At 45.9% G+C, this 26,648-nt stretch overlaps 1 protein-coding gene across 1 annotated transcript in view; it reads right to left on the reverse strand.

Moving 5' to 3' along the window:
* The window catches only part of DNAH1 (dynein axonemal heavy chain 1), a 1,256,292-nt gene that overhangs the window by 390,926 nt on the left and 838,718 nt on the right, over positions 1–26,648 (reverse strand). Inside the window, exons 44-45 of the mRNA XM_085624793.1 lie at positions 19,705–19,862; positions 7,988–8,161 (exon numbers count right to left, since the gene is read on the reverse strand). Coding sequence (XP_085480919.1) covers positions 7,988–8,161; positions 19,705–19,862 — 332 coding nt within the window. The remainder of the gene's footprint in view (positions 1–7,987; positions 8,162–19,704; positions 19,863–26,648) is intronic.

Genomic DNA, 26,648 nt, shown 5'->3' on the forward strand with positions numbered 1-26,648 from the left:
GCTATTCAGAACACCCATGTGGTTATACTAGCCACTATGTTCTCATACCTTTATTTGCAGATGACATGACCCTATACGTTAGGAGCCCAAGCAATTGCCTTAAAATGATCATGCAAGAATACATCAAACTTAGTGCTCATTCAGATGTAACTATAACTATTAATTGGGGCGAATCTCAAATATACCCTCTCACCAGTGCCACATGAAAATTCACAACAGACTTCTCATTGAATTGGTGTGATGAGTCTCTAAAATACCTAGGTATATTGTCTAGTCGAGATGTGGATGTGATCATGAGCGGAAACTATGGTGTTGTGACAAGATTGCCAAGCAAATCACATGCTGGATATCTTTCCTGCTCTTTTTAGCTGGTCGGATAGAGCTTTTCAAGATGGTCATCCTCCCCAAGCTACTTTGTTTGCGAACATTCCCATTCCCTCACCAAGGACTTTTTTCACGCACTACGAACTCAACTGATTAGGTTGGTATGGGTAGGCAAATAGCCCAAAATTAAGTGGGAAACACAGACACTGCCCATTCACTGGAGTGGGTTTGAGGCTCCTGACACGTAATAATATTACTCTTGCATTCAGGATCACTTCACCCATTCTTATTTGTTTCAACCATCTCCTTATTTGACACACTTGGCAATTGAAAAAGATGAGGTGGCTCCTAACTCCCTACAATGAATAATTGGCACACTTGCTCCTGGCCTCACTCACTCAATAGCTACTGCTACTTGTACATTTACCGCCTGGGATAAGTCGAGTAGGAGGGTGGGTGCAACCATGATCTACTCTCCACAATGCCATTAGGCTGTCACTTGAGCCTGCCAGTAACACACTAAGCTAAGGCTATCTCCCAGCTGACAAATCAAGGCCCCCTTTGCTGGGGCGATCTTCATAGTAAGGGTTCTTTCATTACTTCAGCTGACTTTAAGAGAGACTCCTCTTACATCCCTATAAATATATTTGCATATTATCGGCTGTGGGAATCGAGCAGGAAAGTTGTCCCCGATTTCCCCTTGGAGCCTGTCCATTTCAAAAGTTTTGAAGTGTTTTAGTGGTATACCTCCACCAAGCATTTAATCTTGAGTTTGTACCCACTGACTTGAGATGATGTACCTGAGGTCACTCAGACCGCTGGGGTGAAGACTTGGGGTTGGTACTGCCAGTGGAGGTTCTGCTAGCAAAATATTATCTGGCACTAGATTGCACATCATGCAGTTATAATTTCTACAGAGAACCTACTACGCTCCCCTGATGCTGTGTAAATTCGACCTAAAGGAGAACTCCAATTGTGAAAGATCTAGTGAGTCAGAGGCTGTTTTTTGCATTTGAACTGGCAGTGCGGTAGAGTGCAATCCTCCTGGAGTGAAGTAATAACTAATTTTTCAACAGTGATCAACTGTGAGATCCCTACGGCTCACTCAGTTGGCATGGCTTCCAGGAATATCCACGTTGCACAGGAAATGTCTTGCCTTGGCCTCTTGTTGGCCAAGAGATAAACAGTTTGCTGGGGCAGGAGGAGAGCCCCAAAATACAGATAGATGTTGGATTTCTTCCTCTATTGCAATGAACAGCTGGAACTATATGCAGAACTCTTGCCGCCCACATCCAAATCCAGACACATTTAGAGTCTGCTGCAGACTTACCTACTCACTTGATCTCCTTAATGTAGCAATTATTGGAACATTTGGCTGACGCAGTGTGTCTGTCCATGACTAGAAAGCCAGTTACTCTGGACCAGATACTATGTCTGTCACACCTCACGCCCGCTTTAATGGAGGATCTGTCTCTTTGTTGGCACAAAAATGATGCTAGAGTTATTATCTTTGTACCTAGCTGTCTGGACTCTAGGCAATGAGAGGTGGCGTCAATGTATTTGGTTTGTCTTTTCACCCCTAACATCATACTTTAGTATAATGTGATTGTATTAACTGGTACCAATTGATGTACTGTTTAATTGCAATTAATAAAGAAAACATGTTTTTTTAAAAAGATAGTTATTGGAGGGGTGCTCCTATGTCTTCATGGAATCTCACATCATGACTGAACCAAACATGACTCGAGACGGTAACAGCGCTTACTCTATTCATTACCCTCATAATCTGTCAAAAAGTGCCTCTAAAGCCTTTAAACACAACCTTCTCAGAAAGAACCCTGATACCCTATTCCTGAATACCTCCTTCAATGCCAGAAAAGCCATTATAATCAACAACCTTATATTCTTCACAAGAAAAATAGCCAAATGGCGAGTGGCCTTTCACAAGCTACTAACCATCCATGTCCATAAAAATATTCCCTACGGTACTAGATTTACAACAACACCCACGCAGAACCTCAGGGCCACATTGAATATAACGTCCTATAAAAATGGTACTGTTCTAATTCAAGCAGCTAACAAGGACCTAGAACTATTCGACAAATACTTCATCACCCTCAAAACACACACCCTCACCCCACGCAATGCCTCTCAGATCCTCACTAACCTACCACCCCTGCTACTCATGAAGATCAGCGTCCCCCCGCCCCACCCAAACCTGAGGAAGGAAGCACTACTAACGCTCCGTCCCCAACACACATCTCACTAACTCCCTCATCTACCTCACGCAGCACCTTTCATCGTCCCCCTCCTTCTCACAGATCCAAGGATAAAAGCAACAATAACCCTCCCTCCTGTTCACGCACTGCGCTGACATCCCCACCCACTTCGCGCATGGCGCTGACACCCCTTTCCACGTCATACAATGCTTCTCACGACCTTACCTCGACCCCTTGCACCCTTTCCCGTCATGAAGAACACCGACCCATGACCGCACCCAGAACCAATGAAATAAACAACTCTCCCTCCTTAATACGCACTACTATGACACCCTCATCCACTCCATGCAGCGCTATTCAAGACCTTCCTATTACCCCCTCCATTCTTTCCTCTACTGGAAAACATCAACCCCTTCCCTCACCCAGAACTGATGAAAGAAATACTAACACTGACTCCTTTGCACACACTACACTGACACCCTCGTACACTTCACACAACACTTCTCACTACCTCACTACTACCCCCAACACCCCTTCTTCTCCGGAAGAAAATCAACCGCTTCCCGCCCCTAGAACCAATGTAAGAAACGTCAACACCTCTCCTTCCTCAGCTTGCATTGCACTAACATCTTCACCTAGACTTACCATTAGAGCCAATAGCAACACGACTCCCTCAACATCCAACATCCTATCTCCCTCACCACACCCGCAGATTGATCAAGACTCACTCAAAACCCACTCACACCACACCGCCAGGAACCTACATAACGTTATCTTAGAAATACGAACCATTCTACTACTTGCAGAAAAATCTCTTACTAAACTTAAGCATCTTCAGAACTCTCTTGAGACAGATGACATCATGATAAAATCTATCCCCCTGCCTCTACTCAATCGACACTTGCGCACACGCAATCTCCCCAAATAGTTAACGGACCAGGAAATACAATCACTGCTACTGCTATACGAAAAGCCTTCTTGCCCTAACATAGACAAAGAGGAATACGCTATCCTCCCAATCCCCATCAACCCTTGCAGAACATCCCACCCAACCCATAGAGGAATAAACCGGAACAATCTTCACTCTATAAACTCGAACCTCGCTAATCAGGAGCTTACTACTTTAACGAACTCCTCAAACCAAATCTCTTGCCTCCTACTAAACTGCCGTTCAGCCCCTAAACATGCGTCTGACATTGCCGACCTCATCCTTAGCATGAAAAGGGATATAATCATCCTCACAGAAACTTGGCTCAAGGAATCCTCCTCACCATGCCTAGACCGTCTTGTCCCTCCAGACTACAACATCATTAGATTAGATAGACCATACAAAACAGGCGGAGGCTTAGCCTGCATACATCGATCTGACATCACAGTCACAAAATTTCAAGCGGAACTCCTAGACTCCTGTGAATACCTTGGGATTTTCGGTGAAATCATCAAGTAACCACTCCCTCAAACTGCACATACTCTACCACCCTCCAGGTCTTAACACAACTTTCACAGAACAACTTATGGAAATCATCACTACTAACTCGTCCCCTCACTCCACTGACATATTCCTTGGCGACTTCAATCTGCACTGGGAGAACCCACTCGACAAGCAGGTTATCGCACTCAAAACCTTCCTGGCAGACCATTCCCTTGACTCAAGCTATCACAAAGCCTACTCACACAAAGGGCGCTACCCTCGACTGGCTCATTTCTAAACAAAACACAATTGAATCGATCTCAATTACCCCTTGTGACTGGTCAGACTATCACATTATCACCTTCCAAATCCCATTCACTAACAAGAAAACTCCCTCGCAACAAATCAAGCCGAAACAATGGATAAGAGACACAAAGAACATTAACTGGAACAACCTTGCCTCCCAATGTGAGAAGGCCCTTGCCCCCCCTAATGACATGGCAGACGTCAATGCCCTTACTGACCTTTATAACTCCACGATGACCAAGGTTTTCAACCAAGCCGCTCCGCCAAAACTCAAAAGTATTCCAGGCAAGGATAAAAACCCATGGTTCAGCGGAGCCCTGAACGATGAGAGACGCAAACTCAGAACAACAGAACGTAAATGGAGGCAACATCCCTCCCCCCTCCATCATAAACTACTTCGAAAAGCCAGAAAATCATATAATAAAAGCATTCTATAATCAAAAAAAGACTTCTTCAAATCAGAACTAGAGAATGCCAAAAATAAACCAAAAAACTCTTTGAAATTTTGAAAAAACAATCGAACAAACTTGCCAAATCATCAACCGTTACAACGACTTCACAGCTAAATAGTGAAGAATTCTCCTCATTCTTCACAACAAAAACAAATTACCTCCAACTTGAACTTAGATCGGCGGTTATCAACTTAGCTACCCCAATGATCACTCAAGCCACTAACCAAACTCAACAAAAGCTAAGTCTGCCCAAAAATAACTCTCACTGGTCTACCTTCAAACTTTACGAGCTCAAGGACATCACAAACATTATAGAGACTACCAAACTCAATAACCACTTCAATAACCCTGTCCCAGCTAATTGCCTTCCTCAACTCTACCATATCATCTCTCCTCTCTGGACAAATATCATCAACGCCTCACTAACACAAGGTCACATCCCAGACTGCCTAAAATCTGGTCAAGTCACCCCTATCCTAAAAAAACCGACAGCTAACACCTCCGACCCCAACAACATCCGACCTATAACCAACATCCCCATGCTAGATAGGTCTTGGAAAAATGTGTTCAGCAACAACTAAATCAACACATCGCTAACTTCAATCTATTAAACATCCACCAATCGGGTTTCAGACCTGGCCACAGCACAGAAACTGCCATCCTACATATAGTAGACAACGCCCTCTTAGCTCTTGACCGCAATGAAACCTGCCTACTAGTTCTGCTTGACCTCTCATCAGCCTTCGATACTGTCAATCACGACAAACTCTTAAGAAGACAAGAAAGCAGAATGGGTCTATCTGGCACAGTCCTTAGTTGGTTCAAATCCTTTCTGGAAAACAGAACACAATCATTCATGACCAACAAGATTCTTTCTCTCTCCTCAACTAACCTACTGGGAGTTCCACAAGGCTCTACCCTATCCCCCACACTATTCAACTTATATGTCGAACCACTTATCGACCTACTTCAGCAGGCAAACATCTCCCACCATATGTACGCGGACGACACCCAACTTCACATTAAGATCACCTCCATGGAAGAGATAATGATAATGAATCTTGCTCTCGAAAAAAAACGTCCAATGGTTAACAACCAACTTCCTTAAGCTAAACTCACAAAAAACGGAATTTCTCTTAATCTCTCCCCCCAATAACTCCCAGGAAATAAAGGAGTGGACCAAAATGATCACTGCTTTGAACTGCACACCAACGTTGGTGGACTCCACAATATCACTTGGAATCACACTGGATAAGAACCTTAACATGCAAGCCCACATCAACGCGATGGCTAAAAATGCCCGCTTTCACCTCAGCTACCTCAGAAAAATGAAGCCATTCATCGAGAATCCAGACCTCAAAACGGCAGTTCAATCGTTAGTCATATCGAGGCTGGAATATGGATGCACTACCCTCTCAGGGCTTCCCAAAACCTCTACCGCCCCACTAAAAGCCTGTCTTAACGCGGCAGCTAGACTCTTAACTGGATCTAGGAAATTTTACCACATATCGCCACACCTAAAGGCACTCAACTGGCTAGCCTATGATGCTCGTATTCAACTAAAGATGGCTTGCATCACACACAAGGCGTTACACCACAACACCCCCCAATACCTAGCCCAAAAACGTACTCTATCGGGAGAAAACAGACACTCTAGGAGTGCAGATAATCTACTCCTGAAACCCTCACGTTTCAACAAGACTAAAACCTCCAACAGAGCTTTTTCAGGTGCAGCGCCAAGAATCTGGCACTCACTTCCGCCATCCATCAGAAAAATCACCTCGAGACCCCTCTTCAAAAAGGAAGCAAAATCATTCTTGATGAGCAAACTCCTCCCCCAAAGTCTGCACAACACCATGCCAGCTTATATCCTCTAACTTGACTATAATGATCTGGACGATCTCTGTTATACTATGCTGTTACTTTGTATTCGTTGGTCTTATTTTTATGTATGCTATGTTGATACTAATTGCGTTACTTGTACCCTGATCACCATGTAAAGCGTTCTGTTACCCTACTCTGGGTCTGGTTCACGCTATATAAAACTCTAAAAATAAATAAATAAAATATGGAATGCTTAACACAAAGGTGACAGTTGTAAATACTCCTCAAACTATTAGTGGTGTCGAAAGCTTGTCTTTCTGCATCTACACGTAAGCCTTAAGTGACATGCACAAGTTACTCCGCCTAGCCAACATGAGGTTCTTCTCCTGAAAGGAACTCCACCATTTCTGCACAACCATCTGCCTCACCTATACTCCTGTCTTGTCGCATATTTGTGATACCCCTTTCATGAGCAAAGTGTATTCTCTACTGCATCCCGAACATCGACTCACTCAAGGAAATGTGTTGCATTTAAATGCTGCTCTTCAACACTGTAATCTTGACATTCAATCCTCCTTTACTGCACATACTATTTGCAGAAAAGCCTTCCTTCTTCTATTTTGCCATGCATGCCAAATGTCATATCTCCCAACGAGACAGTCACTCTTGAAGAAATCGTCTATTTCATAAAAGCCTTCTCTCCTCTCTCTCACACACACACACACACACACAGACACACAACCATTAATACACATCTCTCTGTTTCCATACAATGCTACTGTACTTGTCTACTTCAACAAATGCTCCTGTATAGCACTCTTCTCCTTTTTCCTAATTCACTCCTCTTTTGCCTGAAAGAAACTGCTTATCCTGCGCTCATCTCCTCTTCTTTTATGATAGCCTCACTTACTGACTGCTTCTCTGTGACTTTTCTCTCCAAGTAATCCAGCTATAAAAAAAGAAAAAATAGCAAGTTGTGAATGCTTTGAATACATAGAGAAAATAAGGAAGCTAGGCTCTCTACTCAACAACGACTTGTGACAATGATAATGTCTGGAATCGGGCATATACTCACCAATTTTTAAATCAGCCCAAGGAAAAGAAGACACCTGAAAGCCTCAATTATAAAGACAGAATGACTGTCACTTTCCCTTTGGCAGTTGACAGGGACATTATCAAAACTGATCAACTACAGTGACAAGTCAATTGGTCTTTAACATGCTACTCACTCCAGACAGACCAAGAGAGGTAATCTCTTGTTGAATGGAGATAGAGACAAGGGGTGACACCTGGTGATCTATCAGTCAATCACAAACACAAAAAGATCATCTCTTCCAGCAAGAATGAAACACGTGTCCTACCAACATTCAAACATGACAAAGGCACAGGATAATCTAAATTAGGAACTATTTATCTTCAAGTTCCATCTTTCATTGAGGATGGAGCCTTACCCATCCAACTGCCCAGAATGGTTGAGAAGATCTTCTTCTTGCTGCCGTCCTCCATCTCTGGAAAGGAAAGGAAACTGAAGTGACGGGTGAGACGCTGGGTGACAGGATTCCTGCCTCCTCCAGGCGGTCCCATGGCACACACAAAGTTGATATCCACAAGCTGCTTAAAGACACCTGATGAACAAAAAAAATCAAAAATCAAAAAAAAGTTAGGATGTGGAATTTGAAAATGTGGGAGAAATACTTTGTTAATACTAACAAAATATCTTTTGGAAGAAATGCAGCTTGACCAGAGAAGACATCCGCATGAAGAAATAAACAGCAGGTTTAAAAATTTGGTTTCTTTTAAAATCATAAAGGTGTACATAATAAATAGTAAAACAATTGATAAAATCAAATCAGCAATTCAAATAAAACAATGTCAACAAGATATTTTACACCCAGAAGATTATCACGTTCTTCCTATTAACAGCAAAAAGGAAATAATCGAAAGTGCAAAGAACATTTGTTAGGTAGAGCCTAGTGTCGAAGAAGCCTATACTCAATTTCATGGGCTTTCCCCGGCCCCTCCCTTAGAGTTTGTTTTGACGAATTCTCCACACCCAAAATAAAAATCTGGAGACAGCAAACACAGTGCACTCTTTTGTGTCGTATCTCAATATCTTACTCGCTTCCCAGTAGTATTATGTACCCATAAGCTAACATACTGGGATGATGCATCTTCGACGAGGAAAATTGTATAATGGACAGAAGAAGAGAAAGTGATCAACTGTCTCCATCTGCAACAAACAAAACTGGCAATTTGCAGATGAAAATCCTTTTTTGGCCCACTTACTAGTAAAAGATTCTAGGGGGAAGATCCATGTCTAAACTTTATATATAGAGTTTTAGCTTGGGAGGGGCAGATCCTATCCAGAAGAGGCTCAAAAGTGGGATAACATTTGTAGGACAGAAATGTATCCGTAATGATTCCAGCTTTTTGTTCATTCCAAGTTTGCTGCACAATAAATTCCCATAAGGCTAATTTTAACTTAGGTAAGGCTCCTTTCTTTAGGAGGGCTGGCGATGTGTTACTTCCTTACTGCAATATTGCAGCCAATAGGCATATTTGTCTTCAATGATAAAGCCTCAAGCATCAGGTTTGAACCAAGAAAATAAAAGCACGTCAGAAAACATGCCAAGTAATGCCAATGCCACAAATAGCCCATCTATCCAGAGTGAAAAAAATATGAACCACAGCAACGTAAACCCATAATTTGCATGACTACTGGGCCCTGAGCCCAACTAATCATTCTACAATCCACTACTAGTCCACATCGTAGGGGGCAATAGAAAAACCTCAGACACTGTTGTCCATATCAAGTATAACAAAATAGGCAAAGTAGGAGTTAGGAGATTCATTGACAACCTTTAGGTTCTTAAAAAGCCTCTTGATGCAAAAGTTAACTGGACGCCTTTCATCTGTGACGTTCTGCATGAGGCATTTTAAAAGGATGCAACATTTTAGAGAATGCTGCTTTCAGAGGATCAGGCACATGATCCACAGCTTTTCCACTATATGTCACAAAGAATAAACGAATCTTGCCAAGTTACTGTCAACATTAAGGATGTCAAAGCCAGGGGGCGTGGCCAAGATGGCGACGGGAGCGGACGCTGTCTAGAGGAGCTTCGTGCCCACCCGCAACAAAATCCTGCAGGATCCTGCCCGTTTGAGGTCTGCACACCATAAACGCCCTTAATTGTTGCTGGGGGGCTGTGACGGATGCTGGGGGGGGGGTCCCGGTCGCTGCGGACTGTCCTGGACTGGCGCCACATGTGTGGCTGCGGCGTACGTACTGGGCCGCTGGTGCGGTGAAGAACGGGCCTGTTGGGAGCTCGGCCCTGGAGGGGACAAGTGAGCTAGGGGTCGGAGCCTTCCTGGGAGCGACCGCGATCCCCCCACTCGGCGTTCCTAGGACCTGTGGTCGGAGGGCTGGGTAGGGTGACCAACTGGCATTGGTGCAAATTCAGGACGGTGAGTGTAAAAATTCAGGCCAAAGGGTCAAAATTCAGGACACAAATTCAGGACAGGAGGTCAAAATTCAGGACAAAACTTCAGGACAATAGGTAAGTTTTACAGACACATCAGAGGAGGTCGCGCAATAGTATATAAGTAAGCCCAGCCATATCCAAACATATTCAACCATTTGCAAACCTATCCATCATGTATCCTTCCATCTATCATTTCACTCATCCATCCCTTCATTCAAATTTTTCACTCATCCATCCATTATCCATCCATCCACCCTTTCACCCTATCCATCTGTACACTCATCCAGCCACTCTTCTACCCATCCATCCATTCACTCATCCATCCAGCCATTTACCCTTTCACCCATCCAGCCATCCTTTCACTTACTCATCCATCCATCCACCCAGTCACTCATCCTTCCACCCATCCACCCTTTCAGTCATCCATCCATCCTCCCTTTCTCTCTCCATCGACCCTTTCACTTAGCCATCCTTCCTTCCATCCATCCATCCACCCACCCACCCATCTACTCATCCACTCATTAATCCATCCATTGACCCTATCACTCATCCATCCTTTCTCTCATCCATTTATCCTTTCACTCCTTCACTCATCTATTCATCCTTTTGTTCACCCACCCTCACTTTCACTCACTCATCCATCCTTACATCCACCCTTTCACTCATCCATCCATCCGTCCATCCATTCACCCTTGCACTTATCAATTCATCAATCCATCCATCATTTCACTCATCCATCCACCCACTCACTCATCATCCACCTTTTCACTCATCCATCCTTTCACTCATCCATCCACCCTTTTACCGATCCAGCTACCCTTCGACCCATACATCCAGCTATTTACCTTTTCTCTCATCCATCCTTCCACTCACTCATCAATCCATCCATACTCTCTCATTATCCATCTATTCAATCTTTCATTCATCCATTCACCCTTTCACTAATTCATCCAACCATCCTTCCATCCCTTCACTTACTCACTCGCTCACCTTTTCATATTAATTTTGAGCTGAGCCTTTTTGAGAAGAGGCCCATCAAGAACTTCACCCTCGCTGCAGGAGCCATTCCAGCACTGGGACAGAAACCACCCAGGGCGGAGACAGGATCCACCACAGGGGGGGGGGGGCAGGAGCCATCAGGGGGGGGACAGGAGCCACCACATGGGGGGATAGGAGTCATCACTAGGGGGGGGGCAGGAGCCATCACAGGAGGGGTAACAGGCTCCACCAGGGTGGGCACAGGGGTGGGCATGCAGTATTCTAGTATCATCTTGGTCTCTTCCAGGGTGGGGTAGGGCTCCTCACCCCGTCCTGGACAAGACAACGAGACCACAGGCTCTCTTTCTAAAATGTTATTTTTGCCATCCCCCACTGTGATGTACTGTACTTAAAGGAGATACTCTAAGAGAACTGATTTAACTGATTGTCCTCCATACTTTGTTAATCAGTGTGGGCGAGATTGTGCCCTTTCTTTCTTTTATTACATTATAGACTGCAGGTTTGAAGAACCGAGGTTTGCTTACAATTTAGTAACAGTAATTAAGCTCTGTGAAGAGAACCACGTGCTGCCTCGGTGTAATCAGGGTCGGTTCTCCGATTTTTGGAGCCCTAGGCAGAAAGGGAATATGTGAGCCCCCTCTAAATTGCAGAGACATGACGCATTCAGGGCTGTTTGCATCTGAATAGATGCCCCTGCCACTGAAGCTGCTGCCCCTCCCTCTCAGTCACCTTCAAGCACCTCTTAACAGCTCATCAAGAGCGGAAGGTGTGAGGGTTGCCATCCGCTGTGCCTCTCCAATGCTGCTGGGTATGTGAGTTTTGGTACTGCATCGGAGTGTTTTACACCCACCTCAGCAGCATCGGAGTCAAGCAGGGAGGTGGGTGGAAGCTGTGCCGGCTTTAGGGTGGTGCGACCAGTGCCCGGTTAAAATTACGGACAAATAGCGTCCGTTAAAGAATCCTTCACGGACAACGGACAGACGGCCGAAATTACGGACTGTCCGTGAAATTTACGGATTTACTATTCTGTAAATGTGTGGAACCTTTTTGGGACAAAGTTTTCAATGTTATCTCTAAAATATTTTCATGCACCCTCAAAAGGGAACTCTCTACGTTGCTGTTCGGCTTCCTCAGGGTAGAATCATTGAAAGATGAGGACAGTGCCCTTTTGGACCTGCTCCTGACAGCAGCAGTTAAGGTCATCTAGAATAATTGGAAAGACACACAAAAGGCGTCTTTTAAATGTTGGCTAAACTGGGTCTCTAATCTTAGGGGTGCTGACAATATTGCGTTACAAATTTCACCATGGAAACTCCCCATCAGACATATGTGGGACAGCCTTGACCTGTTCTTCAATTCACATAAACCGCCTTGAACCATGAATCTTAGAGGGGAGGGTAGCCCCACTGGCTGCCCACATCCTGGAGTATAGATTGGCTAAATATTCCCCTAAACGGGTCGGACTTAACAATGCAGTTGTGTAGCATCAGGTGATGCATACCCATTTTGTACATTGTATAATCTGTATTATTGTATTTATTTCCCTTTTATATATTTTTTGTATATTAAGTTCAAATATAATGTGTTTAGCCGAAAAGGGGCCACATACCCCTTTAAATTTCCTACCAAGGGAATATCATAGGTTTCAAGACGCAATGTATAGAATGTCATCATAACTTCTTAACCTCAAATGTTATTGTATTATGTACGCTTTTTGATTTCATGAGCGCTATTTGTTTGCATTTAATTTGAGTTTATGTATTATTGGTTATGGAAACAACCAATAAAACGTTTTTGAACACCAAAGCTCCAGGTCGACACAGAGGTTGGTGGTGCAGCTGGATGGGTCCCTGAAACTGGAGGGGGCTGACTCTGGAGGCGAGGGCAGGAGATCCCCCAGGATAGACCTGGAAACACAGCGGGCTGAACAAGACACTGCCAGAGCTTCGGTCAAGGTGGTGAAGGCCACAGGTTCAGACACAAGCATGGGCAATGTCGTCGAAGATACTCCGCAGCAAAGAGATCCTGCATGAATGCTTGAAAAGTGGACATAGTGGAGAACAGAGTAGCCCAGATATGGGTATTGTTGGGACGCGATTTGCGCCTTCACCCTCTTTAGGGTGCGTGGGTTTGGAATATGAGGGGCTCGCTTTCTTTCTTTTCCCCCTCCTCTTTCTCCTCTCCTCATACATGTGTGGGGAATTCAAATGGTCAATGCAAATGGTGCGGGTGGGCGCCGTCTCTTCCCCCTCCTCTCTACCCGCTCTTTCTTTTTATTCCCTTCTCTCCTTACTTCTGTATCCCTATTATTCTCTTAATCTATCATCTTTCGTTCCATCTCCTTTCTTTAGAGGGAGATATAGTCTGACTGGAGACGTAAAATGTCGAGGTGATTGACTATGAGTGATTAAGGTATGCATGGGAGTGATTTTAGATTGGGCTAGGGTGGGCTCGGCTGACGGACGCCCCAGTGGTCCGGACGGGGCACCACCCTTTTATCACGATAGTGTAGACAACAGCAGTGTTCATGGGTATTGGTTGTGATGATGCGAGTAGCATGATGTCTGAGTGGAGTTTGTGTGTGCTTTTGTTATTGTTGCATTTGTTGTTGTACAGATGGAAACTGGTTATTGTTATTAAGGTGTATAATTGGGGTGGGGGTGTGATGTTTGGGGATCATATGGGGATGCACGTTGGTTTAAAACAGTATCTACCCAGGGGGTTGGAGGTTTCTAATGTTCAAGTTATTGGGGTATTTGGCAGCGGCGGAAGGCAGGATGGTAACAAACAGGTTGAGACTGGTGGTTATTGTTGGTCATGGGGCACTATAAAATTATAACATGGCATGAGCTAGGGGTAAACTCATTTGTAAAGCAGTATCGAGTGCAGACATATTTGCGGTGGCAGGGCACGCAGGTGGCTATGCTACAGGAGACTCACCTGCTGGACACTGAAATACAGAAACTCCACAAAAAATGGAGGGGACAATTGTTCGCATCCACATTCTCTTACTATGCCAGGGGAATGGCCATATGGATAGCTCCACAGGTCCTGTTTATGCTCCGCAGCTATGAAGCTGATGTAGTGGGTAGATACGTAATAGTGCATGGCTATATGGATGGTATGGAGGTGTGTAAGGTGAATGTTTATTCCCCCAACCTGGATGACGCGAATTTCTTTGCTGAGTTAGAGAATCGGTTACTACCATACATTGGGATACCGGTGGTATGGGTGGGTGACTTCAATTGTGTGCAAGATGGTACCCTCGACAGGCACCCCCCCAAACACCACACCAAGCGGAATATGTCATCAGCCCTGAGTGGGGTGATGGACAGGCTTCAGTGTGTGGACATATGGCTTGAAATGCACCCTCAAGAAAGTCAGTATACATGTTATACGCCAGCCCGCGCAGTCTATAGTAGGCTCAACAGGTTTCTGCTCTCCCATGAGTTGTGTGGTAATGTGGGTGGGGCCTCGGTACTGGGCCGCTTTCTATCAGATCATGCCCCTGTGCTGTCAGAATGGAGACCTGATAGGATTAGGCCGAGAGTCCCAATATGGCGATTGCAATCACATACGCTAAAAGATCAAGTATTCAGAGAAGAACTTGGAAAAACCATACTAGATTACTTCAATGAGAACTGGTCGACTACCAGAACCAGAAGTAATGAGTGAGATATGTTCAAAGTGGTCATTAGGGGGGAACTGCCTGTCCAGGGTGGGGAGCACCAAAAAATGATTAGAGACGGAACTGAGTGGGACGGAAGACACATTGGCAGGCTACAACGTGAGGGGCGCGAGATGGATCAACTTTCAGATGCCCTCTTACAGGCGCAGCACGTAGTGGGGGAGATTTGAGATAGACTGGATTGCTTGACCCGCAGGGAATACCGGCAGTTTCTGCAAAGAGAATGGGACAGATCAGGTAGACTGCTCGCGTGGTTGTTAAAATGAAAACGCCCACCCCCGATAATTCATACATTGCATCGCCCGAGGGGGGGATCAGCGAATACACAGGCCGGTGTCAATGCAGTCTTATTCGTTCACCTGGCTGACACATACCAAGGGATCATGGGTGACGAGAGCTCAGATGGGGGTGACTTCCTTCATGGGGTTCCACTGCCGTGGCTTTCATATGAACAGCAGGAGGAACTGGAGGCAGCACTGCAGCTGGAGGACCTCCAGGAAGCCCTGCGGAGAATGGCCAGGTGTAAGGCGCCGGGTCCAGACGGTCTACCTGTTGAACTTTATCATGGGTATGCCGATGTAATTCTTCCACGTCTGTTGGATATGCTGCAGGAGGCTAAGCAGGCTGGATTCCTTCCCCATTCCATGCGTGAGGCGCAGATTGTCATGCTCCCCAAGCCTGACAGAGAACCAGAGGACCATACTGCATATAGGCCCTTGTCCATGCTGGGAGTGGACACAAAATTACTGGCTAAAGTTCTGGCTCTAAGACTGCGGAGAGTAGTAAACCCATTGGCGCACGAGAACCAATGCGGGTTCATGCCAGGGAGAGGAACTCATATGAACCTCTGTAGATTATCACATGTTCTGCACTCGGTAGCAGACACGGACCTCAGGGCGGCAGTAGTCGCCCTGGATATTGGAAAAAGCCTTTGATACTCTCCGGTGGGACTACCTCGGGGAAGTACTGCGGAGAATAGGGTTTGGAAATGAGGACATAGCCTGGGTCAAACTGCTATAATGCAAACCGGTGGCTGGTATGAGGATTGGGATGGGAGGTATTTGTCGGACGTTATAGAGATTGGGAGGGGCACAAGGCAGGGGTGCCCATTATCTCCGCTACTATTTGCTCTGGCCATGGAGCCTTTGGCGGTTCGATTGCGCAGGGATATGGAACCATGGGGTATTGAGGTAAACGGTCGTACACATGTGGTTTCAATGTATGCAGACAATGCTCTCCTTTTTGTGTGTGAGCCAGCAGGGTCAGGAAATACTGAACTCAGTTGGGGCTTCTTCTGGCCTCCGTATCAACTGCCAGAAAACAATATTGTTCCTGCTTCCTGCGTTGGCCCAGGGGGCAGCTCACGATCTCCCTGTAGTTGGCATGGATTGGAAGTGTGATTGCTTCTGTTACCTCAGAATGCAGATTGCTCATCAGCCGGAGTCCCATTATAAAATGAACATGGGGAGGGTCCTCGATGGGCTACGGGCATCAATAACATGTTGGAACAGGTTACCACTGTCGGTTATGGGTAGAGTGTTGGTATCAAAAATTGTACTTTTGCCTCGCTGCCTCCATGTACTCCAGAACTCCATTTGCAAAATCTCTAAGTCTACATTTGACACACTGAACTGTCTCCTGTCTTCCCTGGCCTGGGCTGGAAAGCGGAGCAAAGCCAAGCTGGAAACACTTAAACTAGACATGGAAGGGGGTGAGCTAGGGTTGCCAGACCTAAGGCTATATTATATGGCTGACCTGCTGCAATATACCACACAGTGGTGCATGGGGGAGCGCACGATTGAGACGGACCTACTAGTACTATTGAATGAGAGTACACAACTACAGCAGTTCCTAATGATGAGCTCTAGGGTCCCTAAAGATTGGCGTACATAATTTGGTGGGTTACGGAAGTTTGGGAGCAAGCAGTGACCCTGGTGGTCCGAAAGGCCCAATATGCTAGTGTACTGCCTCTGCGGTGGTTGAAGGGTTTCCAGAAAATTCAGGAGGTCATGGATATTTCGAAGTGGTACGAGGGGGTTGTGAGACTGTGGGAGATTTATACCAGAATGGTACATTTATGACCTTTCAGGAAACTCAGGACTGGTTTCAGGTGCCACCTGGGCAATTTTGACAGTATGCCAAAATATCACGCACTGTGCGAGAGATGTGGAAAACATTTCCTGATGAACCTAAAGAGTCCTGTACATTGGTAACACTGCTAGATCCAGGTTCTAGTCGAGGGCTTATCTCACACATATATAAGACAATAAAGGGGGACCGGGGATCGAATCTCGACATGATCAGGGCAAGATAGGACAACCGCCTGCCCGTCCCACTCACCGACGGTGAGTGGAGGAGAGCTTTGGCGCAGGTAGCGGAGGCTACAAGTAATGCATGGTTCAAGCTAATCCAGTTTTATTACCTACACCGGAAATACCTGATACCACAGCGACGAGCGAGGTTCACCCCAGGGTTGTTTTCTGCGTGTCCGCCACGTTCCTGCATATGACTTGGTATTGTCCTCGTCTAAAACGGTTTTCGAACCAGGTGGTGCTGGCCCTTAGTACAGCAATGGTGGTGCAAATTGACACCTCCATAAAATGCTGTATCCTGGGCGTGCTTCCGACACCCAAGAAGGGGACTAGAATGCGCTATAATTTTGCGTTATTAGGACTGGTTCTGGCAAAACGGCAGATAGCGATCCACTGCATACACCCAGCACCGCCCAAATGGGAAAAATGCAGGGCTGATTTGCGGGAGTGGGGGGTAGCTGAGGAATGCCACCTCAGAGCAGTAAGTTTCAATGAGAATGCAGAGTGATCTCTTGGAATGGGGACAAATATTGACTGAGGTGTCTATGGCAACGAATGAGAGTGAGAACGAGAGCATGCATAGTTCACCAAGCGTTGGGCCCACTTTATCACCAGCTAATGCAACGCCACCACATGTGCCCTCTCGCACCATGAAAACATGAACCGTAAACAAGTCACGAGTGCACCGCCAGATTTTCTATAGGTTCTATGCCGTCTGCCTGTTGCTGGGAAGGGGGTGGGGGTTGGATAAGGGTGAATCTAGATTCCATATTTTGGTTATCGTGCTATTATATTGTGTATTTTAGGATGCAGATCCTACTTTCAACAAAAAATGTACTGCTGCTCAAAACGAGAGTAACTCGGCTCACGGGTAGTGAGGTCAAGCGAAACAGTGAAATGTCATGTTTCAAAGCTTTGGAAGTACGATGACTATAGATGTTGAAAATGTAGATGCATGTCCTTGTTATGGATAAGCTGGAAGCAGTGATTAATAAAAACAAGTTTAAAAAAAGGATGTCAAAGCCAGAGATCCTGGCTTAAAAACGTTCTTAACCCCATTGTGCTGGTTTTTATAGGACTATAGTGACGAGGTTGGAAATTTATTAAACCTGCAATTGGTTATCTGAACCACTAGAGTGTCAGCCTACAAATGAGTCATTAAGGAAAACCACTGCCCTACAAGAAAAAGTGAGGTGAGATTTGTACACCTCCTCCAACTCAGGTTACTCATAATCTGAGAAAAAAGTCAAATAATTCTCACTAATATACACATGCAATAGTGATTATTAACACTTTTTTACATTTCTTAAGCTGGAATGTGCAGTCAAATTAAATAAAGAACACTATTTTGAAATGCTGTTAGAAGAGTTTCCTAAGTGACAGACAAACACATTCTTAAGTGTACCTGGACAACAGAAAAACAGGCCATACTTCAGAATATTATCCTTATACCCTCAGGGGTATGTTTCAGTCTATTACATGCAGAATGACAGTGGGCTAGTAACGGGTGAATTAATTCAATGGTGAAAGTCACTGGGTTTCAATCAGCTCAGGCGGGTCTCATACATATGTTGTGAACGATATACACACCTGACCACCACAAGCAATCTGATGGTATGGTAAATGGCTTAGAATAAGTCCAGGCTTTCATTGGTTTTGTTCTGCCCAGTGTTACAGCGGTTAAATGCAGGGTCTTGAAACGTTCAGTTTTTTTGTAGAGGAGAAGTCCCTTCCCAAAACAATCCTCTAGCAAAACAACAATCAGCCCACAAAACAAAAGCGACAAACCATCACCGGGACCATCTGTTAAGGAGTTTCCTGCACCAGGCAAAATGATCTTCCCAACATTGGTAGCTTCTGCTTAGCAAAATGATGGGGATCAATATAACAACCTTATACTTCATATATGTGTGGATACAAGTTCAGCAGAGAAAACGTGAGCAGGGCTATTAAATCAGTGGTGATAATCCGTTCCATAGCCAACAAAGGGAGGGAGAGAGGGAGGGAGGGAGGGAGGGAGGGGGAGAGGGAGAGAGAGAGAGAGAGAGAGAGAGAGAGAGAGAGAGAGAGAGAGAGGGAGGGGAGGGAGGGAGAGAAAGGGAGAAGGAGAGAGAAAGAGAGAGAGAGAGAGAGAGAGAGAGATGTTGTGTGTGAGAATTGTGGGCAAAAATAACAATCATGGCTCGCATACAGGAGTATATAAATTGCAATTATTGAGGATGGGGATTACTATGTCAGTGCAAAGTCCTGTTGCTAGCGGTCCCACTTCATTCAAAAGTATCAGAGGAAAGAGGTGGCTTCTGCCTTTAGACTACAATTCTTACAAGTTATCTTGTTGAGAGATGTGGAGGACGCTGCTAGCAAAAATATTGCAGGGTACAGAAGCACCATTTTGGTGACTGGCACCTTCTTTCCAGTAGATGGGGCCCATGGTTCCATATATCCTATATCATTCCAATGCCAAATGTAGCCCAGCACTGTGCCACAGTGTGTCTATAATGTCAATAGGCACCTTCCTGCTTTAGTTAAGTATTTGACGGTCCAAATCTAATTCTTCAGGACATTTAAAGAGATGGAAAATCTGCAGGTATAAAACATTAATTTAAAATATTTGGGTGTAGTCAAGAAGAAAGAGAGGGACAAGCTTTGACTGTATATTTGGTAACGTTATACATTTGAAATCTTACCAATCTGCTTACGGTCATACCAGCCATCATGGTCCATATACTGACGCAGTAGCTCAATAGGTGGTTGGGCTCCATAGGTTTCCAGTGCTGGCATGTTAAGATCATCAATAAAAAATATGAAGTATCGTCCAAGGGGTGGGCCAAAAAATCCCTTTCGTCTGTAATAGGAGAGGAGATATGTGAATGTGAATGGCTGGTAAGACAAGACTCCGTTACTAATTAAAAAGAATATATGCCAATAACGTTGCTTCCTGTGGATGCTTCAGCTTCCTCAAACATAATGATGGACAATCATTCAGTTTTTTTCTTAAATGTGCTTGGGCATTAATGGCATTGTAACCATCAACACTGTATGTGAAGACAGAGGAAGGAAAACATACACTGTACCAGCACTAGTTTCTTACTCCTTCTGAAAGCCAAACTGCTACAGCAGTGGAATAAGCTGAAGGACAACAGAGGGCAGTAGGAATGTGTTAGGAACAGTTTTAAAATTATTAACAATTAACAAGCAAAAGGAATGAGTGGTCTCTCCTGTTCATTTATGCAATATTCACTCTTATATAAAAGATAAAACAATCTCACGTTTGTACTGGCATCTGTGAAATTAACCACTAAAACAAATAAGTCATTGGGCATGGACCAGTCAACATTCAGCATATACTGACAATTCATGATGGGAAGTATTTTGAAGATGACCAAGGAAGGAATCTTCTACAACCTTGCTTGTAGACTTCCTGGTACAAATATGGGGGGGCGGGGAGTGGTGGCTGCGGCAGCGGCCAAGACGGCCACTCGCCTATGAACCTCTGGCGGTCGCGGACCACAGCTACGTATGGATCACCTCCCCTAAGGCACCTAACCGCATCTATGACATGCGATTCTGCGCTTGATAGTGGCCGGACACTGGGGGTCTGCTTTCCTGCCGACTGGATCTCCTGCACGCCCAATATCCTCGAGGAGACTTGCACCGACCGGCTTCGCCTCGGAAGCCCCACTGCGACAGGGTCCATGGGCAGGCCGGAGGCCAAGGCTACTGAGTCTTGCAGGGGCCACGGTCTCCCTTTCCCTGCATGCTGTGTATTGGCGCAGACTTCTGCAACTGTAGCTGCAGCACCCTGTCTCCTGTGCCAGCTTGTCGGGGGCAGACCCGTCGTCACCTGCCAGCGTGTACCCCTCACACAGGCGCAGCATCATGACTACTGGAGACCCCAGCTTCACCCGTACAGTGTACGGTGAGTGAGCGGTGCTCTCTAGTGGACAGGGCCCCCCATCGCTGTGCATACCGTGAGGTTGAGTTACCTCCCCCCGGCCCCTGACACTTTTCAGCTGAGCCTTTGGTGCTTTGCACCTGCTAGTCTGGCGCCTCCGCCTGCGGCCTAGCGGGGCACCATCCTCTTCCGATGATGATGCACTACTGCCATGAGAGCTTAGTTGGACTGCCCCTTTCTTACTGCATCTGCCTTGGGACACTGCTTTCCTCAACCCATAATTGACACCGCATTGGCTCATGCAGCCAGCCACACATTTGACTCTAGCCATGCCCATTTATCCTGTACACTCACCGAGAAGCTGGTACTGGGCAGGCACGACCAACACCAGTCCCTTCCCAATTCTGAGACCAAGTGGAACTTGCTTGTTATGTAGGGAGATACCCATGGTATTGCTGCGTGGTTACTACCTACATATGGCCTGGGTGGTAATCCCGTTCAACAGCCCTGGCTGACGTTCTGCTGGGACTTGCGTCTCCATCCTTGTCTACTAAGCTTTTAGGCACCCATGCTGCAAAGTACATAACGGACCTTACTTGCCGTGCCTCGGACTGTTCCCACAGCCTCATTACAATTGCGGTTTCGCTGTGGGGCTTAGTGGAACCATGCACTGGCTGGGTGGAGCCGTTCAGTACTAACGTTCCTTTCCAACCCACCCACCAGCCTTCTCATAGATCTCAATCCTAACCCTCATAATGGCCCGAGGGGACCCCTAAAAGCGTAAATTGCTCTTTGAGCAATCTAGACCCACCCGCCTCCAAGACTCTGATTCGGACACTGATGAGCCAACGAACTCCGACGATGTAGGTGATGCAGCTGCCACAATGGCAGAGCCCAGGGCTGGGTATCGCTCTATAGACGCCTGTTTTGATACCCTCACCAGCCGCATTGACCACATGGGGGAGCGTCTGGACCATCAAACCACCAGGCTAGACAGTGCCGAAGAATGTATCCATCCATATTGAAATGACTGGCTTTGACCGCAGCAGTATTACGCCCACGTTTGTGGTGTAGCATGCACACCGTACCCTTTTCCCACGACCAATAGTGGGTGCTCCTCCACGGCCATTACTTGCATGCCTTCTCAACTACCAGGCCTTGAGCGAGGACCCTTACAATATCAAGGCTCCTCCATCGCGTTATTCCCTGACTTCACCCTCATTGTGCAGAAAGCACAACATAAGTACAGCAACACCAAGGACTCGCTATGCAAGGTTGGCCTCAAATATGCCATGCTATATCCAGACGTTATGTTATGTTATGTTAAGGGAGATTTGTTAAGCGCACTGTCACCATAAGTTTCCTGGCGCTGATAGACCACCGAGATTGTGCAAGAGGGACTTAGCGGGGGTGTGAAAAGAGCAGAGTTTTCAAGGATTTCCTAAAAGACAGAAGAGAGGGCTCAGTCTTGAGGGAGAGTGGAAGAGAATTCCACAGCTTGGGAGCCAGGTGGATGAAGCTGCGGCCACCTAGTCTGGAGAGTTTGAAACGAGGGATGACCAGAAGCAGGAGGTTAGTGGACCTCAAAGTACGGGAGGGACAGTAGGGGGTGACCAGGGACTTCACGAAAGCCGGGGAGGGGCCAGTCCGGGCTTTAAAGACCAGGCAGCAGACCTTGAAGGCTATTCTTTCACTGATGGGCAGCCAGTGTAATTGTTGGAGTAGGGGTCTGGCCGACTGCCATCTTGGAATTTTAAAGGCAAGTCTTGCGGCCTGGTTTTGAATGATCTGTAGCCTGGATAGCAGGGATTTTGGGAGGCCATGGTACAGGGAATTAGAGAAGTCCAAACGGGACATCACCAATGCTATTATGACCTGTAGCAAGGCTTCCGGGGTCAGAAGGTGGGCGACTTTCCGTATCCTGTAAAGCTGGAACATACAGGCGGATGTTACAGCGCTCACCTGGGCCTTGAGATTGAGCTCAGAGTCAATGATGACCCCGAGACTCTTTACACAACCAGCTGGGAGAGGCGAAGGGCCGAGCTCAGAGGGCCAATACTGGGGGCCCCAGTGGGAAGCGCTCCTCCCGGGAAGGAGGAGCTCAGTTTTAACAGGGTTGAGCTTCAGTTGGTTTTGATTCATCCAGTGCTGGATGTGTATCATGACCGCCTGGAAGTTGGTGATGGCGTCAGGGGAAGTGAGGGGAAAAATAATTTGTAGGTCGTCCGCGTAGTTGAACACGGTGACGTCCCACTTACCCAAGGAGTGAATAAGGGGTTGGAGATACAAATTAAAAAGAAGGGGGGACAATGATGATCCTTGGGGGACGCCACAGAGCGACGGGGCGCTGGGAGCTCTGAAAGGGCCCAGGCTGACAGCTTGGGATCTTCCCTCGAGAAAAGACCTAACCCAGGTATAAAGAACAATGGTTCCCTTGGGTAGAAACAATGCGTATTGTAGTTAGCCGTAGTTACTTCAGCATAACATATAATACATTTCTGAAAGCAAAAACATTTCTTGAACAAAAGGGGAAAGAGGAACAAGAACACAGAGAAAGGATTTTCATTGATTTATGTATCAGAATTGATAACATTCGATAAACAGAAACACATTGTAGAATGTTATACTTCCAAATTCATACAGTGATATAAAATAGTGAGATAGTGGTGCTCAGTGGTGATATAAATACATAGTGCAGTGAGGTGAGGGTGGGAGGATGTGGTTTGTTTTTGAAAGGCCAGATTCAAAATGCAGTAACAAGTAAGTTAAACAAATTAAATAGTTGGTAACAACTATGTCCTGAGATCTGTGCCACAATAGATCGTCGACGTTTCAACCCTATGGGCGCTTGGTGGAGTGTCACAAGCGGGTCTTCATCAGGACTGTGGAGGAGGAGGCCCTAGGATTTCAAGGGCGGTCAAGGCAAATTGATTGGAATCAGGCCTTTCAAAAACAAACCACATCCTCCCACCCTCACCTCACTGCACTATGTATTTATATCACCACTGAGCACCACTATCTCACTATTTTGTATCACTGTATGAATTTGGAAGTATAAAATTCTGCAATGTGTTTCTGTTTATCGAATGTTATCAATTCTGATACATAAATTAATGAAAATCCTTTCTCTGTGTTCTTGTTCCTCTTTCCCCTTTTGTTCAAGAAATGTTTTTGCTTTCAGAAATGTATTATATGTTATGCTGAAGTAACTACGGCTAACTACAATACGCATTGTTTCTACCCAAGGGAACCATTGTTCTTTATACGTTAAATACCCAGGTTCCTAGGGACACAGGGTCACCCCATTGTGTTAATATATATGCTATATCCAGAGAGACTAAGTGTGGAGGTCAATAGAAATCCTTGCTTTTTTGATGCCCTGTCGGAGGCGATTGACTTCTGCAAACAATTTGTCATGTCAATGTCCAACTCCAGACGTTTCACACCGAATAGTTCTAGTCAACCTTCTACAGCGCGACCCTCCCTTGTTTGACACTGTTTCTCCTGTAGTCTTCCCTCAATGATGATTGTCCTCTTCGTGGGCAGCCTCCTTTGCTGTTGACAATATATGGTTGCCCTATCAGCTATTGCTGTTTCTGTATCAATGATGCTTATTATTGTTATGATCCAAATTGTGATCCTCATTTTTTCTTTCGTGTATCTTCATTATGTGGTCCATCAACCAAGGCCGTGCCTGCCCCAGTGGTGGATACCGACCTGTTCTATAGGGTTGTTTAGTTTATTGTTTTTCATGTTAAGGAGTCACTGGATGCCTTCTCATTTGGCGTGGGTGCGGGTCGGGGCTCTTTATTGGTTTCACATTGCATATCGATTGTTTATTGAACTCTTTACTGTTATGGCTAACTCCCTTTTCTGGTCCTATTTCACAGGCAGGCATGTGACAGCAGGGAAACGGTGGCAGACAGACCTCTACTTACCTGAAATATCCGCAGGATTAACAATCCACATAAGGGTAAGAGGGTTCTATCCTATATGTCCAGACATGGTGCCAAGATAGCTTTCCTTCAGGAAACTCACCTCCTGCCTCAAGATTCCCAGACGCTTGCATCTTCCTGGGTGCACATTGGAACTTTTCCAGTTGCAGCTCCTATTCTAGAGGGGTTTGTATTCCCATACATACCGGTGTCCCCGTCTCCCTTCTTACCAGTCACACAGACTCGGAAGGCCGTTCTACTATGCCTTAAACACGGGCACAGTGGTGGCACAGAGCACTCTTTGGGAGGCTTTCATGGCCTATATTCGCGATGTCTGCATGTCCAAGCATGTGGACATTCTAAGAGACATTCGCTCTCAGTTGTCCCGGATCGAATCCGAACTACTAGATGTTGACCGATCCCATTCCCAATCGGACAGCCCCCCCAACAGCCCTCCACAAGCTTCATAGACGCTCAGCCCTGATGACTGAAGTCTGTGACCTGGCAGACACAGAAATAGCATACATGAGGAAACATGTTACAGCTAGGCGCAACGGGGAGAGGGAGAGACCAGGCCGTACTCCTGCACGCTTTCTCTGCCTTAATCACTTTAGCGGATATGACACCGAACTTCTCACGGCCTCCAGGAACAGCGTTAAAAACAACGAGGGCATATTGGCTGAGTTCTGAAATTACTATGCACACTAACACACCTCTCGCTCCTCCAACCTGGAGTCTGTGATTGCAGACTTACTCACTGAGGTTGCGATGGTGTGGGTGATTGATGGATAGCGCTGCTTCTTAGCTGAACTTACAACGTGCAAGGAAATCCTACAGGCTGTAGATGCTTTGGGCGGCTCTAAGGCCCTTGGACTCGATGGTCTCACCGGAGCATTCTACAAGGCATATACACATTTAATAGCCATGTATCTTTTAGCTATCTACACAGAGTTCCTGAACATGGGCTCTCTATTGCCAACACTCCGAGAGGCGGTACTTACACTACTGTTGAAACTTGGCAAAGATCCAAACTTGTGCTCCTTCCACCGCCCACTCTCAATCCCCAATCTCTATAACAAACTTTTGCCCAAGGTTCTCACCACCAGACGGCTCCTGCTGATAAAGCAGATCATCTCTCCCCGTGCAGTGGGGCTTCGTACCCCATAAATCCCCTTCTCTCAATCTCCGGACAATCTTTACGGTGCTGAACAAGGTGTCCCTGACCAACCCCGCAAGATTGGCCTTGTCCGATGCAGAGAAAGTGTTTGACTTGCTGGAGTGGCCCTTCCTTAGAACAATGCTGACGAAATTTGGTCTGCCCTGCTGGTTTATTTCCTTAATTATGCTCCTATACTATAGCCTAGTGGCATGTCTTAGGGTAAGTGGCTCCCTCACGGTTGTCTTCCCCTCTTCTAATCATCATTGAGATGGACCCATTGGTCTGTCATCTCCAGTAACGACATATGCACCAAGGCCTCCAACTCACACTCAGCCCACTCCTACTTTCTCATTATGCAGATGACATACGCCTGTTCATTCACCACGCCTTTGAAAACCTTCTGCCCCAATTCATGAAATTCTCTGTTTTGAGAGTCTATCTGGTCTCCATACTATCTGGGCTAAGTCTGAGCTTTTCCCACTTACCGATAGCACCTCTCCTGCAGAGGTGGGTTACCCCCAAACCTGGACTACAGATTCCACCAAATATTTAGGCATACACCTGTACAGGCATAGGAAACAATTGATCTGCCTGAACTATGGCATGGCCATTGCCAGATTTCGACATAGGTAGAATGATGGA

This window comes from Triturus cristatus, chromosome 9 (assembly GCF_964204655.1).
Source record: "Triturus cristatus chromosome 9, aTriCri1.1, whole genome shotgun sequence".
Lineage (NCBI taxonomy): Eukaryota > Metazoa > Chordata > Amphibia > Caudata > Salamandridae > Triturus > Triturus cristatus.